This window comes from Urocitellus parryii, chromosome 2 (assembly GCF_045843805.1).
Source record: "Urocitellus parryii isolate mUroPar1 chromosome 2, mUroPar1.hap1, whole genome shotgun sequence".
In the NCBI taxonomy this organism is placed as follows: domain Eukaryota; kingdom Metazoa; phylum Chordata; class Mammalia; order Rodentia; family Sciuridae; genus Urocitellus; species Urocitellus parryii.
The window spans coordinates 214,853,451-214,868,344 of NC_135532.1; the positions used below are offsets into that span (position 1 = coordinate 214,853,451).

General features: G+C 48.3%; 1 protein-coding gene across 1 annotated transcript in view; it reads left to right on the top strand.

Annotated features, from left to right (window-relative positions):
• The first annotated feature begins 5,314 nt into the window (after positions 1-5,314).
• The window catches only part of Hunk (hormonally up-regulated Neu-associated kinase), a 95,391-nt gene continuing 85,811 nt past the window's right edge, over positions 5,315-14,894 (top strand). The window contains exon 1 of the mRNA XM_026393590.2: positions 5,315-5,575. Within this exon, the coding sequence (XP_026249375.1) occupies positions 5,315-5,575 (261 nt within the window). The remainder of the gene's footprint in view (positions 5,576-14,894) is intronic.

Genomic DNA, 14,894 nt, shown 5'->3' on the forward strand with positions numbered 1-14,894 from the left:
GAGCAGCCAGTGTGACTGGAGTACAGTGGGTGGGAGGGGGAGGGGGAGGGGGAGGGGAAAACCATGATGGGGGAGAGAAGCAAGTGGGGTGCAGATCCTGGGACCTTGTAGAGCCAGGGGAAGACGTTGGAGTTGATGTAAGATGGCACACTGCTTCCAGAGGAGAAATGCGTGCAGGGGAGACTGTGTGATGGTGTCTTCCCCATAGAATATTCCAGATTTTATTCTTCCTCAATAGCCTCTACCAGGGATTTGGAGTCAGGGACCAAACACCAAGATGTGAAGTCCTAAAGCCCTAGGCTGCCCTACAGTGGAATGTGGGGGTACACTCTTCTTCCTGAAATAGCCATTCCATTCAGCTCTGGAGGACGGAAGGAGGTACAACCATGGTGAGCGGGTGCTTTCCTTGGGGGCAGCCATGGGCATTGCTTCACATTTGCTGGAGCTGAGCATCTACAATGTGCCACACAGGCATAGGTGCTGGGATATAAGTCCCTGCCTTCTTGGACCTTAAATCCAAGAAGGAGCAACAGTGAATACATAGACAGCTGATGTGCATTCTTCTAGTGCCTAAGGATGAATAGCAATGGCAGAATGAGCAGGGTGTGGGACACAGAGTGGTGACCAGGAAACCCAGGATAGTCTCCCAACTTCTGATGGAGAGACCAGGGACCTGCGTGAAGTGAGGAACTTTAGAAGGTGTACAAGAACTGTGTTGCTGGCAGAGTATACGGACTCAATATTTGTATCCCCATACTCCAAATTCATATGTTTAAGCCTTAATCTGCAATGTGATGGTTTTTGTAGGAGAGATTTTTGGGAGGTAACTAGGATTAGTTGAGGTCATAAGAATCAGTATCTTAAGGCTGCCTAGTCTAGTTATTCTGTTATGGAAGCCTGAGCTGATGGAGACACAGATCCAAGGCTCAACAACACACAGACAGCAAGGCCCAAGGCTCTGAGTAGGGAAGCGCCTGGTAGCTCTCAGGAGGAGCAGGAGGGTGGATGATTTGCTCTCAGGATGTGGAAAAACTGGAGGGAGGCAGGGGTCCCAGCAGGATAATGCAATTGGGGTATCTTTTCTGCAGGGGTCAACTGAACAGTTAAGGGGGCAGGGAGATAATGTGATCTGTTTCCCAATTTTAAGGGATGGTTTTGGCTTGTTGTGGAGGAAGCAAGGGACATTGATTAGGAGTTGAGAGGATGGTGACTTGAATAGTGTGATACAGGTGGGAGTCTGAGACGTAGGATTTGCTGATGGATGAGGGAGCAAAGAATGACTGCTAGATTTTTGGTGAACTTGGGTGAAGCCCTAGGACAGGAGCAGGAAGGTGTGTGTGTGTGTGTGTGTGTGTGTGTGTGTGTGTGTGTGTGTGTTCCTAGGTGAAATCAGATAATGAAGAAGCTTAGCCACAGGACTCTGGATTCAGGGAAAAAATCCATCCTGGAGGTCATGTTTGCAATTTATTAGTAACAGGGACTTCTCGGACATTCTTCAGTGACTTCTGTGTTGTGACGATGACAGAGTATATGGATGGAAGAAGTGAACTAAACACTTTAGATGAATGATCTCACTCAATCCCCACAATCCCCTGATATTTCAGCAGATTAATGAAACTGAGGCACAGAGAGATGCATTGTCATGATTCATTTTTGAGAAGTGCTTCATTGCAGGGTACTGGTGACAGCCTGTTCCCCAACATGACAGGCTGCCTACATATACTTTATGAACGAGGAATCCTATCTTCCTCAGCCTCAGCGCTGTGCACATTCCACTGCTGGGTCTCGAGATAGGAATCGTGGTGGACATGAGTTCTGGGGACATGGGTTCGAGTCCAGAGTCTGTTCTATGAGATGGATGCTTTATTTAGGACAATGAACGTACAGAGTGCTCAGGATGTCATCCGGGTGCTTTTTTCTCATGCCTGCTGTCTTTGGTTTCTGTCTGTTCCTTAGCCAGTTACCAGGCAGCTTCTGCCAGCCTAACCCCTTCTAGCCAACTCTCATTTCCTGGCCGTGCCAGCCTGATTACTTCTAATTGTCTCTGACTGCTTCCAGCTGGGTCTTCTAGCTGTCCTTCTGTGGGAGCACACAGACAGCCCCTCAGCCATATGGAAGGAGATGGGGAAGGAGAAGAGGAAGACGGAAGCAGCTGGTCCAAGTCAACCGAGTCAGCTCTTTGAGGCTCTGCGGCCCTCTCTGATTGGTCATGTTTTTTAAAGGGTTAACTCATCCAAGTTGGAGAATGGCCCTTCTTTGACAAACGATTATATTTGTTGGTCCCCAAAGACAACCAACAACGTAACTAAAGATGCGCTTAGAGTTATTAGTAATGTCTCCCCCAGGATAGATGGGGTCTTGCTATCAGGAGCAAGAAAACTTCCCTTGAGAGTTAGTGAATGATTATTTTCATTCATTCCACAAATAGTTATTGAACAATGACCATGTCTCAGGCACTGTGCTTTAGGCACTGTAGGGCAAATAAAAATAAAATCACACACAGCCTCCTGCTCTTCATTAATCTAAAAGTGAAGAAAAACATTCATAATAGGTGAAATGCATGCTATGGAGTAAGAAAAGGGTGATTAGTTTCTTGCAGCTCATTGGTTAGAGAGGAGGGACAGGGAATACCTGTGCCAGATGAGAACGGGTCAGAGACAGCAGACTGGTGGTGAGTATAGCATGGGTAAAGGTGTGGAAATAGAGAAATCCAAACCTGCAAGAAGATAGCTGGTATGTAATGCCCAGAGAGATCCCAAAGGTGGAGAAGGCCAGAATTGAGTTTGGGCTAGTTCTAGTCAATCAGATGTTTCCTGCATCTCTAATATTAGGGCAATGCCATGTTCTGTGTACTAATTCCGGAGTCACTCCTTATTAAACATGCCCATTTCAGAGATCAGGACCTGTAGTTCAAAATGCAGTTGCTAAGCCTAGGCAGGGTAGGATTTGGACTTCTCTTTGGCATCCATCCCAGTTGATGGAATTAGCAGTGAACTTGAATCAAACCCAAGCAGCAGGCTTGAAAAATATTTAATAGGCCTGGATTTTCTCTCCTTTTCACCCCTTTCCTGACCTCCACCTTGAAAGGATAATTGAAACATTTTAGGAAAGAAGATCTCTATTTCATTGTGTCTTCCACAATTTGCATGGAGTTTTGTTTTGTTTTTGCCATAAAGACACTTTGATGAACAATCTCTGAAATTTGCCTTTAAACTGTAATAAATAAATCTCTAATTTTTCATAAAGAGTTTATGTCATAAAATTAAATTCTTTCAAAATTAATACAACGTTGGAGAGACTCCAAAACCTTTTCTGATGGAAGATTTAGAATGATTTTGATCCTAAAGTAACCCCCATATTCCTCATTCATTAAACATTTGTTGAACATCTACTCTGCGGGCTCTGGCTGGTCACCATCTCTCTCCCACGTTGCTTGTCCTCTTAAAATCTGATTACTAAATTAGAAATGCGAAAGCCTGCAGAAATTGTAGATGTAGACCAGGGATTAAAAAAAAAAGTCCCTTAAGCACAGCAAGAGAAAAAAATTAAAGTGTATCTTTAATATTGGAAAATGGGAACAACCGAGCGAACCAACAGAAACCACAAAATGCTCCATCATAATAACAAGGTTGGTGATATGTGGCACGAGTGGTTCAAAGTACCATATTCGAAATCATATCTATTTAAAATAGAAAACTGGTGTTTCTCTGGGTTACTTTTCAGATGGTCTGGGAGCCCCCAAGCCTGGATTAACGACAGCTGTACGCCCCTCCCCCAGTTTCCCAGCACTGAGGTGGGTTGATGTCATACTTGTTTACTGAGGAGTAAGCAATGAAAGGAACTTTGTTAGGACCAAATCCGAGGTTAAGTTTGCATTAAACGCGGGCACCTCAACAGGTAGCATTTTACAAATGCCTCCCTCCTACCTACTCTGCAGCTTCTCCCTTAGAGAATTCCTCATTTTTCGGTTCAGGAAGATGTTGGAGATCCCGAAGAGGGTCTGTGTCGTCAGAGCAGCTGCAATTGTTTATGCGAGATGAACATAGCCCCAGCGCTCATAGAACAAAAGCTCCGAGGTGCGGCGTGCGCACGTCCAGCTCAACCTTGCACTCAAAGGCAGCATTTCAACCCGAGGCAAAGAAGGTGTAAATGTACTCGCAGAGGCAGCAGACGCCCTGATTCCTACGTTGCAGCCGCTACTATTACGCTGGCGGCTGCTCCTCCTCCAATACAGCAATCGGGTCTGCGTGTGAACCGGGGCACTCGTCCTGCCACCTCCCCCATCCTTTCTTGGACCCATCCATCTAGCCATCCATCCAGGGTCCAGCGGGTCCTACAGTACGCCAGGCTCTGGGCTGAGCACTCAACCCAATCCACAGTTCACAGGGTTCGGGAGCTTCTCCCTCCCTCCCTTCCCCACGCCCCGGGTGGGTGCAGCTGGTGGGGGGTATTTCACTGCCCAAAGGTCCAGAAAACCCAAACCCAGAATCTGGGTAAGCCGCAGAGACGAAGACTGCCCGACTTGGGCGGTCCGGGAGCGCGCGTCTCCGAGGCCGCGCAGGGTCCCCCAGTCTGGCGCTCAGGTGGCTCCGCCGCCCACTTCGGCGCTCCCCTCCCCTTTCCAGCTAGGGGCGAGTTTGGCTGTTGCGCGCGGGGAAGGAGGGGCTACGAGGGATTTGAAAGTGCACAGGCTGCGGAGTGGAGCTCGCATCTGTTCCCGCCGCCCGCGACCGGATTAAATTTCTGCAAATTCAAACTGAATGGGGCTTTCTTCTACTGCCTTCCAGAGGGCGCTTGCAGCCCGCCGCGAGTTCCTCTCGGGCGGGAGCCTCTGCCCAGCGCACGGCTAGGAGCAAACCAGCCGGACCCGAGCCTGTGAGGGCCAGACGGCTGCTGCGAGGGCGGAGGCGGAGGCGGCGCCCTGACTCCGGGACCCAGCCACCGACCGCACCTCTTCCCTGGCGTGCAGATCCCTGAGAGCCCGAGAAGGGGGACTGTCATCAACCCCCTGGACGGTATCGGGGGCGGCATCGCGGGTCCTGAAAGGAGCCCGGGCGACCCTCGGAGGAAGAACTTCTTGGGGGCGGGTCCAGGAACGCCCCGTCGCCTGGGCGGCCGCTATTGTCTGCGCGCTGCTCTCGGTGGCGCGGGGGGCGTGAGCGCGGCGGCCCCAGGAGCTGGGCACCGAGACCCGGGCCGGGCGGGGCCGTGGTTGGGGTGGCGGCGGGAGGAGCTGGGCAGCTTGGGAGCCGGAGAAGGAGGAGCTGCACGCGCGGGAGCCTAGTCCGAGCGGCGCGGGCTGCGGGCAGGCGGGATGCCGGCGGCGGCAGGAGATGGGCTCCTGGGCGAGCCGGCGGCGCCGGGTAGTGGCGGCGGCGCGGAGGAGGCGGCCAGGCCGGCGGCGGCCTGTGAGGGAAGTTTCCTGCCGGCCTGGGTGAGCGGCGTGCCCCGCGAGCGGCTCCGCGACTTCCAGCACCACAAGCGCGTGGGCAACTACCTCATCGGCAGCAGGAAGCTGGGCGAGGGCTCCTTCGCCAAGGTGCGCGAGGGGCTGCACGTGCTGACCGGAGAGAAGGTGAGCTTCCTGGGCGCCGGCCTCTGGCCCGCGGGTTACGGGCTCCGGGAGGGAGCGGACGGCCGGACCCTGCAGAGAGCATGGCACCGGGAGTACCAAAGCATCGTCCCGGGCCAGGCGCCCCCCACTCCACCTGGCTTTTCTCTCTGGCCAAAAGAGGGGTCGAGCTAAACGCGCACTCAACCCTCTCCGTAGGGGGTCATCTGGCACCTACTGATGGGTGATCTGGGGTCATTTTCCTGGGGCGGGGTGGGGGGTGGCGACCGAAGTGGTCCCACGTATCCTTTTTGCTTTTCGAAAGGCGCCACCTGGCGGACACCAGAGCAGGGGGGTCAGGGCGCAGGAGTTCGGGGACTCTGTGCTTTCTGTGGGTAGGGGAGACAGATCCTTGGAGAGGCAAGAATAAGAGATAGAGGACCTGACTCTCCCGGGCGAGGCGGAAGGGCCGATTAGCCGGCCTTAGGGGTGGCTTAGGGTTTGATCCCTTTCTAGGCTCTGGGGAGGAGCTGGGGAAAGGCTGAAACCCTACAGATATTCCTCTTCACCTCTGGGCTGGGGCAGCTAGGGGATTTTTGTGCACAGAAGATTTCAGATACCCTCCCTACACTCCACCAGTCTGTTCCTCAACCTGCACTTCTCTCCATTTGCCCCTCCCACATCTGCATCCCATGAGCACCAGCCAATGCTCACCCCTACCCCTTTCTCCCCTCCCCCCCCCACCCCTGGATTCCCCATCCCTGGGTGGCAGCTTTAGTGCAGACCCTGCTTCTTGCAGGTATAGATCCACACAGACTTTAGAGGTTGGGAGTTGTGTTCTTATCTTTCTAGAAAAGGGGCAAGTAAAAGAGGCCCTCCTCAAGACACGGAGGGACACCTCTCTAGCCAAGTCAGAGTGGGATGAGGTGATCCCTTTCCAGGCCAGGTGTAACTTGAGGAGAAACCCTAGAGACCACTTAGTTTTGAGGCTGGGTCAACCCCGGCTGTGAGGCGTCCCAGGCAGGGAGTTGTCCCAGACTTGGAGCTATTCCAGGCTGCCCGGCTTATGTCATCTAAGACTCAAGATTCCCCCCAGGCTGGGACTTGCTCACACTAAAGGGGAGCAGCCCCTCTTGGAGGGAGGAGGGAAGCTCAGGGCTTCCTAACTGGGCAAGTAGCTAGAGAGCCAAACCCTTCTGGCCTCAGAAGTGGATCCTCCATCCAGACTGCTGTGAACCTGTGCCCTTCCTGCCCTGCCTGCCTTCCTGCCCCAGCTGCTCCTCACCTTTAGTTTCCCTCCCTACTCCCCACCTTGTTCTGGAGCCCCTTGCATTTGAGTGCACACCCCCATCATCCTTGTAAATTGTCGTTTATTTCTGTAGCCATTTCGATGGGGGGACTCCTTTATTTTGGGTGAGTGGGGTAAGAATGAGGAGTTTTAAAGGTGCTCTGGACTTCTTATGAAATGTGAGGGTCCAGTATGAACTCACTACAGTAATCTTCAAAGAAAAAAATTTTAAAAAAAGCAAAAACAAAAAAAATCAAAGCCCTCCGAATTTCTACTCCAAAGGGAGCAAGGAACACCTTACTTCTTGGTTAGAGTGGGCTGTCCTCCTTACCTGTGGTGGGTCTGTTCAGGGCACATGGGTGTCGCGCTAATTGGCGAGCTCACTTCTGTCCCTGTGTAAATGGGTGGTAGCATTTTATCTCATTTGGAATGTATAGGATTCTGTCTGGTCCTGCATGTTTCCTCTCTAAACGTAGCAAAAAAAAAAGAGGTGAGTCCCATGCAAACCGGGTAGTGGCAAACATTATGAGTTCACTTTGGGAGTACACTCATCTCCCTGCCCTGCCCACAGCTTCTCTGGCTACTCTCCACTTTCCCTTGTTGGGCTGTGCTTCTGCTCCTCACCGGTACATTTTTGCTTCATAACATAAAGCTCTTGGCCTTGCTGAACTGCCTGGGGATGTATTCAGAGCTCAGCCGCTACTCGATACTCTGCTACTCGGAGTGATTGGGTTCTGGAGCCCTTTACTGGGCCCCCTTGGAATGCAGGGAATTGTGGCCCAAATGAGTTACAAATGAGGAGCTGGGTGACACCCCCAGTGTTCCGCTCCTCCCCCTCCCATTTTATCTTTCTTAATTGATGATTCTTACTTCATCTTTGCAATGAGAGGAGGTATTAATTGGATGTGAAATTATTTCCCTGGACCAATTGATGTGATCTAGTTAAGGACAGTGGTTCCTAGTGGGGAGGCAGAGGCCAGGGAGGGATGTTTATGTTGAAAAACTTGGTTTTCCAGCTCTGTTTCTCTCCAGCGTGAGAACCAGTGCTTCCATGGCTGTAAGTAAGCATTAGGAGAAATCTGGATTTTAGTACACTCTGTTGCTGGCTTTAAAGAAACAATGGTGTCATTCATAGCATTTATCTCCCAAATTCAGCACCTTTAATGCTTAACTAATAGATGTGGAGTTTAGCAGATTGTAGAGATTAAAATGTGTGGTGGTTTTGTGTGTGTATGTGTGTGTATGGGCATGGAGCTCTTGCATGCATGACTCTGCTTGGGAAAGATCACAGAGTTAATGAGTCTCCATTCCCACTCTTGTTTTGGGTATTGCCTTAATAAGTTTGGACCAAAACATAGGTGAAAGCAACCTCAGGCTGTTTGCAACCACAAGTCCTTTTTAGAAGGAACAGGCTTCAGCTGTACTGAAGTGAGCAGATCAATCAGTGGCAGACCTTGATATGAAGGGAACCTGGAAGGCAACCCCCTTCCCCTATTTTTCCTCCTTTCTTGGGGTGCATACTTTTTAGATAAAGTACTTTTCTCATTTTCTGGGGGGGAGGGGTACCAGGGATTGAACTCAGGGGCACTCAACCATTGAGGCACATCCCCAGCCCTATTTTGTATTTTATTTAGAGACAGGGTCTCACTGAGTTGCTTGGCGCCTCGCTTTTGCTGAGGCTGGCTTTGAACTTGCGATCCTCCTGCCTCAGCCTCTGAGCCGCTGGGATTACAGGCATGTGCCATGGTGCCTGGCTTCTACTTCCTTTTTAAAGGAAACAGGCTATATGGAAAGGGAAATGAAATCATGAACATGATTTAGAAATAGATGTATCCTGCTCACCCACCCGGAATGGAAGGATTCAGGGCAGGTTATCTTGGAAAATCAGTTCATGCAACAGGATAGGGAAAGAGAAGATGAGGGGTGCCCTGGGTTTCTCCTGTTTCATAGCTATGATCTCAAACTGTGTACTTTGTGTTGGGTGATTTCTGCCAAAATCTGGAGTACTGGTGGTCGAAGGCATCTGGGGAGGTGGTGATGGTGGTGATGTTTGTGTGCGTTTTCAGTGTGAAGCACATTTCCAAAACGCTGTGAGTGAAATTCTCTGTTTTTTGCCTGGAATTACTGTGAGTCTCCATGACAAAGGAACCACTTTTTCCTGACTTTCTTTCAGGCTTTGATCCTATCTTATGCAGAGGCCTCTGTTGCTACTGGTGCTTGCAGGACAGTCCTTTACCTGCTCTGTCCTCTGAAGTCATTTGTTTGGAAGTAATTTGAATCTAGATGGCCCTTTTACTGCTTGAAAAGAAAGGATGGCTTTAGGCTGAGACCTGATTTTGCCCCCTCTGGTTTTGAGTTAATGTAACCTCTGTAAATCTGGCTTTAAAAATGAATATTCGCTTGAGCCTATGAAATTGTTAATTGGTACATTCTCATTCAGGGCTGAACTGAGTTGATGTTTAGACCAGGAAAATGATCATAGAATTAGATTCTGAAAAGTATCTCAATGACTTTGAGACAGAGAACCAAGTTGCAGAGCAGGAGCATGGAGTAAGGACTTGGGAAAACCTGGAGCACGTGTGCTTCCTGCCCCTGGTATTGGTAACTGACACCTAATGCACAGTCTCTGGCCCATAATAGATTATTATCACATTTGATAAAATTGATAAAATATAGTTAGACAAGCATTATTGAGCAAAGTGTAAATGTGTATTGAGAGTAGAGCTGATTTGAAAGGCAGGCAAAACTCATTATAAGGGCAACCAGAGTCACCCATTACCTTCTTTTGAGATTAAGAGGCAAAATTGGGTACATAATTACTAGTTAGGATGTTTAAATATCTTGTTCTAACCTTTGGTTAAAGAAAGAAAAAAAGCCTGTTTATCACTTCATTATCTATTTGGGGCTAAAAATAAGGATTGCGCACTTAGTAAGTTGTCAATAATCACGCATAGAGCATGACAGTGACAGATACCTGGAGTGAAGGAGTTACTAAAAATACAATTTACTATGTTTTGCAGAGCAGGAAATATGACTAATTTTAGAGTTGGCCTTTTGGCAGATCTGTTTTTAGCAAGTATTTCTGAAACAAACAGGTGTTAAATCCTGTATTTCTTTTTAAGTGCTAGAAATTTAAGGGGTAATAGCTCTGGGAACAAGAAATGCTTAGAGAACTGGAAATTCCTATTAATCCCCAGCAGGGACTTCTTGGCAAGAAGGAGGCGTTTGCAAAAGCACCTGCTCAGTGTGTCCTGGGTGACAAGGCAGTGCCTATAATTTCCCAGATTGCATGCTGCAGTTGCGGGCACATTCTTTTGAACTTTCTGCCTGCCTCATCTTTTTGAAGTACTTGGGAATGGTGGAAATTGGCACATAGAGCTGGGTTCCTAGTGTTCATTGATACAGGTCCCAGGGACTTCAAAGGGTGGCTTCGAGTCAGCGTAACAGTGCAGAACGGTGCCCACAAAGAGGAGTACAACCCTACATTTTCTCTGCAGGAGTTGGTTCCTGTACATAACAATCAGACTCGGGTCTGCAAGAATAGAGAGTTGTGCATGCTGCCCATTGTCCCTGAGCAGCATGGCAATCATCCATCCCAGAGCTTACCTTCCCAGGAGGGGTTGGGAGTGGCCAGACATGCCCACCCAAAGAGATGGGCAGGCTGAGTGTTTTCTGTAGGAAGGCAGTTTGGACTTGGAAGTATCCTTTCCCTGGGAATATACACCCTGTCTCGGTTATTCATGGAAACCTAGAGACTTGCTCTCTCGGCTAATTGCAACCCAGTAGACAAGACTTATTTTGGCTAAGTGCTGCAGACACTTCATTTGCTCAGCGAGGGCGCGCTGGCCACTCTCAAGAGCTGACCTGCACTGAATTTCGTGCTCTCTGATGGGGGTGCTACTGACTAGTAAGGTTCTAGCAGGAAGGAGGGAGTAACTCATGGCCTGAATGCTACCTGTGCAGTTTGATGCCTTGGCAAACCTGCTCTAGAGAGCTTTCACCTCTCCTTTATCATCCAGTGGTATTGAGTTTTATGGCTTATTGAGAATGTGCCTTGCAGTTTCTCATTAGATGCTGGCAGCAACCTTGGGCAGGTGAGAACCAATTTGCTGGTGTTTTAACTTGCATTGCCTAAGGAGAGGGATGCTATTTTGGTTAGCCTTGTGTCACTGTGACCAAAAGACTTGACAAGAACAATTAGAAGAGGAAAAGTTTGTTTGGCTCATGGTTTCAGAGATCTCAGTCCAAAGATGGCCGACTGTTGCTCTGGGCTCGAGGTGAGGCAGAACATCATGGTGGATGGGTGTAGAGGAGGAAAGCAGCTCAGGACATGGCAATCAAGAAGCAGCAAGAGCTTTGCTCACCAGGGTCATAATATATACCCCCAAAGGCATGCCCCTAGTGACCTACCTCCTCCAGCCACATCTTACCTGTCTACAGTAACCACCTAGCTAACTTAATGCACCGGGTAGGTTAAAATTCTCATAACCCAATCATTTCACCTCTAAACTTTCTTACATTATCGCATACCTGGGCTTTTGGGGGACACCTCATATCTAAACCGTAACAGATGCTCTGAGTAGATTTACTCTCTGACTTTCTTTGTTAGTTTGCCAGGATGACTATAACAAATGATCACCAACAGTGTGGTTTAAACAGCAGAAATTTATACTCACAGTTCTGGAGGCCAGAAGTCCACAATGCATGCCTTGAAACTGCTCTAGGGGACAATCCTTCCTTGCCTCTTCTGGCTTTTCTGGTGTTTGCTAGCAGTCCTTGGAAACCCTAGTTAGTAGCTTCAATGCTCCAATCTGTGTTATCTCCTATGGTTTTCCCTCTGGGTATCTCTTCTGTTTCCAAATTTCCTTATCCATCTCCTTATAAGGACACCAGCCATAGGATTTAGGGTCTACCCTCATCTAGTATCATCTCATCTTAACTTGATTAAATGTACAAAGATCCTATTTGCATATAAGATAGCATTCACAGACACGTGAAGATATCTCTTGGGGCTAAGGGGAGCACAGTTCAACCCAGGACCCCTTAGATCATTAGTATAGTGTTGCAGGTGACTTCCTGGCAAACTGACCTTGGGAAGGAATTGAATGTGCTTTCAGGGAGTACACAGCAGGGCCAATACCTGTGAGGGAGAGGGTGTGGGGGAGGGGGTGGAAGGGACAGAGCAGCAGTGTGCAGAAGGAGAAGCCAGACTCTCATGCAGTCTGGAGCAAAGCTCTGCCTAAGCCGGGGTGAGCCCTAGAGCCCAGCTGGCCCTGGTCCACGTTGGACCTTTATTACATTCAGGGATCAGGCCCTGAGAAGGCAGCATAACCCTGGACAGGATAGATGTTAAGGGCAGTTCCTGGGAAGGTCTCACAGCTGAGAGTAGGAAGCTGGGGGAGTCATCCACCGCCTGCTGAGAGGGACTGGGCTGGAGCCAGGCTCTTCATCTCCAGCACAGCGGGGCAGTTTCCTCACTTCCTGCTCCAGTAAGGTGGCTGATGGGCAGGCTCCGCGTTCCCACCACTCGGATCTAAACTTGGCCTTTCCTTTCTCTTCAGTTTCAGTGTTTGAGACTCGTGTTCTTTGGTCCTTGTAGGTTGAAGTCTCCCTTTGCTCTGGGTATTTTCTCGGAAGAACTTGGTGGCAACAGAGCCTGGCTGACTTGTCACCTGTGTGCCTGATTCAGAGATGGTATCGCCTTCCGTGGGAGAGACCCTTCTCCCCTCATCATGAGTTGGGCCATCAGAGTCATTGAGGGGGTGGTGGGAAATGGGTTTTGACAACTAGAGTACCAGTTCAGACCTTCTGATGCACACCGAGAGACGGCTCAGGGCAGAACCACCTTTGATGTCCTCTTATCGCCTTACTGTGCCCACTCTGCCCTAGCACGCAGTTCTAATTCCTGGGTTCTTTTTGTTTTGCGATCATTTTTTTTGTGTGTGTTTTTATGATGCGTTTGGTGACGTTTTGGGATAGGTCATACAGATTCATGGTCTGGAATTCAAAGTCTTTGCGGGAGCTCACCGTGAGAAATAGCTGCCTCTTATATATGCGCCTCTGTTCCCAGGTCCTTGTGTCCCCAGAGGTGACCCCAGGTTCTAGTTTCTCATGCATCCTTCTGGAGGTGCCCCATATACACACATGCCCATGTGCATATCTGTAAACGTGTGGGTGTGGACAGATGTGTCTTTACACTGTACATGCTCTTCAGTACCACATTTTTTTTTTAAACTTAGCAATACGTCTTCTCTAGAACTACTACAGAATTGCCTCATTCTTTTTAAACGCTACATAATATTCAGTATATGGAGATAATATACAGACTTAACCATTCCATGTTAGTGGATATTTAGATTTTAACCATTTTGGGAATTGTTATTTCCATATTATGCTGTGAGATATATATATATATATATCTATATATATATATATATATATATATATATCCATTTGTTATTTTGTAAATGTTTTTAGTATATCTGAGGGGTGTTTTCTGTATATCTTAGTATTAGGCCAATTCATATGTCTGTTTTAACTGTTGATAAATAGTGCCAAATTGTCTCCCATAGAGGATGTCCCAATTTATACTCACAACAACTTGTTTTAGGGTGTCTGCTTTTTTGTGCATTTTTGCAAGCAAAAAGGATATTTTTATACTTTTTGATCTTTTCCAATGTGGTAGATTGAACATGGTATCTTGTTTATAGTTTCTCTTATTTACAAGGGAATCGAGTATATTTCCCACATGTCCTTGGCAATCTACATTTCATTTCTGTTCACTTTTCATGTTTAGTCCTCATTTTTTCTCTTGGGTGTTTGGTCTTTTTCTTAGTGATTTATCAGGCCTCTTTGTATATTAAGGAAATTAGTTCTCTTTGAGTGATATGGTTTGCAGGCTGCTTCATCTTTCCCTGTTCCTCATTTATTCTTTGCCTTTGTGTCTTGGTGGTTCTTGGTATCTGCAGAGGTTACTTCCTTGGATTATACTAACTAGAGGACCACTGATGGGTTGGGTGTCCATGAACCTCTAAAGATTGTATATGTAATCATATTTCTGGGGAGAGGGTTTATGAGGAGTTACTTGCTTCCAAAATGTTAAGAGCTACTGCTTCATTGTCAGCTGTACTGACTGCAGAGAGGTTTCTGGGTTACTGGGACAATGGTCTGAGTCTCCTTGATTTGTTAGCATCAGTGTCATTGGGCTAAAGTTGCAGATCATACTCAGGTTAGGTGGGTTGATGGCACAAGCAGGACCCTAAACTAAGCATGCCTGATTATTGCCCCAGCCCTGCCATGATTGGCTTTCAGGGGAGAGGCATGATCAAGAGTGGACATTGGCATATTTGACCCTAGCTGGGATAAGCCAAAGAGGCATCTATGTCTCATGACCTCTTCATAAAACAGGCAATACAGTTTATGGTGGATTGTTGCTTTGGTTGTTTGGAGATGTGATGTCTTTGGAGATGGGGCCTTTGGCGGGTAATTAGATCTGCTTCCTATCTGTAATTAGGAATTAATTTTGTCCACGGTGTGTGGACAAAACAAGAAACCATTTAAATGAACCAGGAAGCAGACTCACCAGACACCAAATCTTCCAAAGCCTTGATCTTGGACTTCACAGCATCCAGAACCGTGAGAGAGAAATTTCTGCTATTGCCAAGCCATTCGTTCTATGGTATTTTGTTATAACATCCCAAAGGGACAAAGACAAAGAAAAAGGGGGAATGTAGAGGGAAATGACTTTTTAAGGAGCAAGAACCACCATGGAACTTGGACACTGAATGCACTAAGTCAGCTGTGTGCACACGTGTTAAAATATGCCTTGGCACTCTGAGTTCTTCCTACCAAGAGGCCCCCGGGGAGCAGCAGTGGTGGGGAAATCACTGGGTCTGCTGGTCGGAATCAGCATCAGCGTGGCCTCACTCTGACAGCTGTCCCTGAAATGCCCATGTCCTCTGTCACCCCTGCTCTCCTCAGAGCGTTTCTCACTGCTGCTTGGGCTGCAGTAACTAACTGCCTCAGACAGGGTGTCTGCAACAGCAGAGGCTGTGG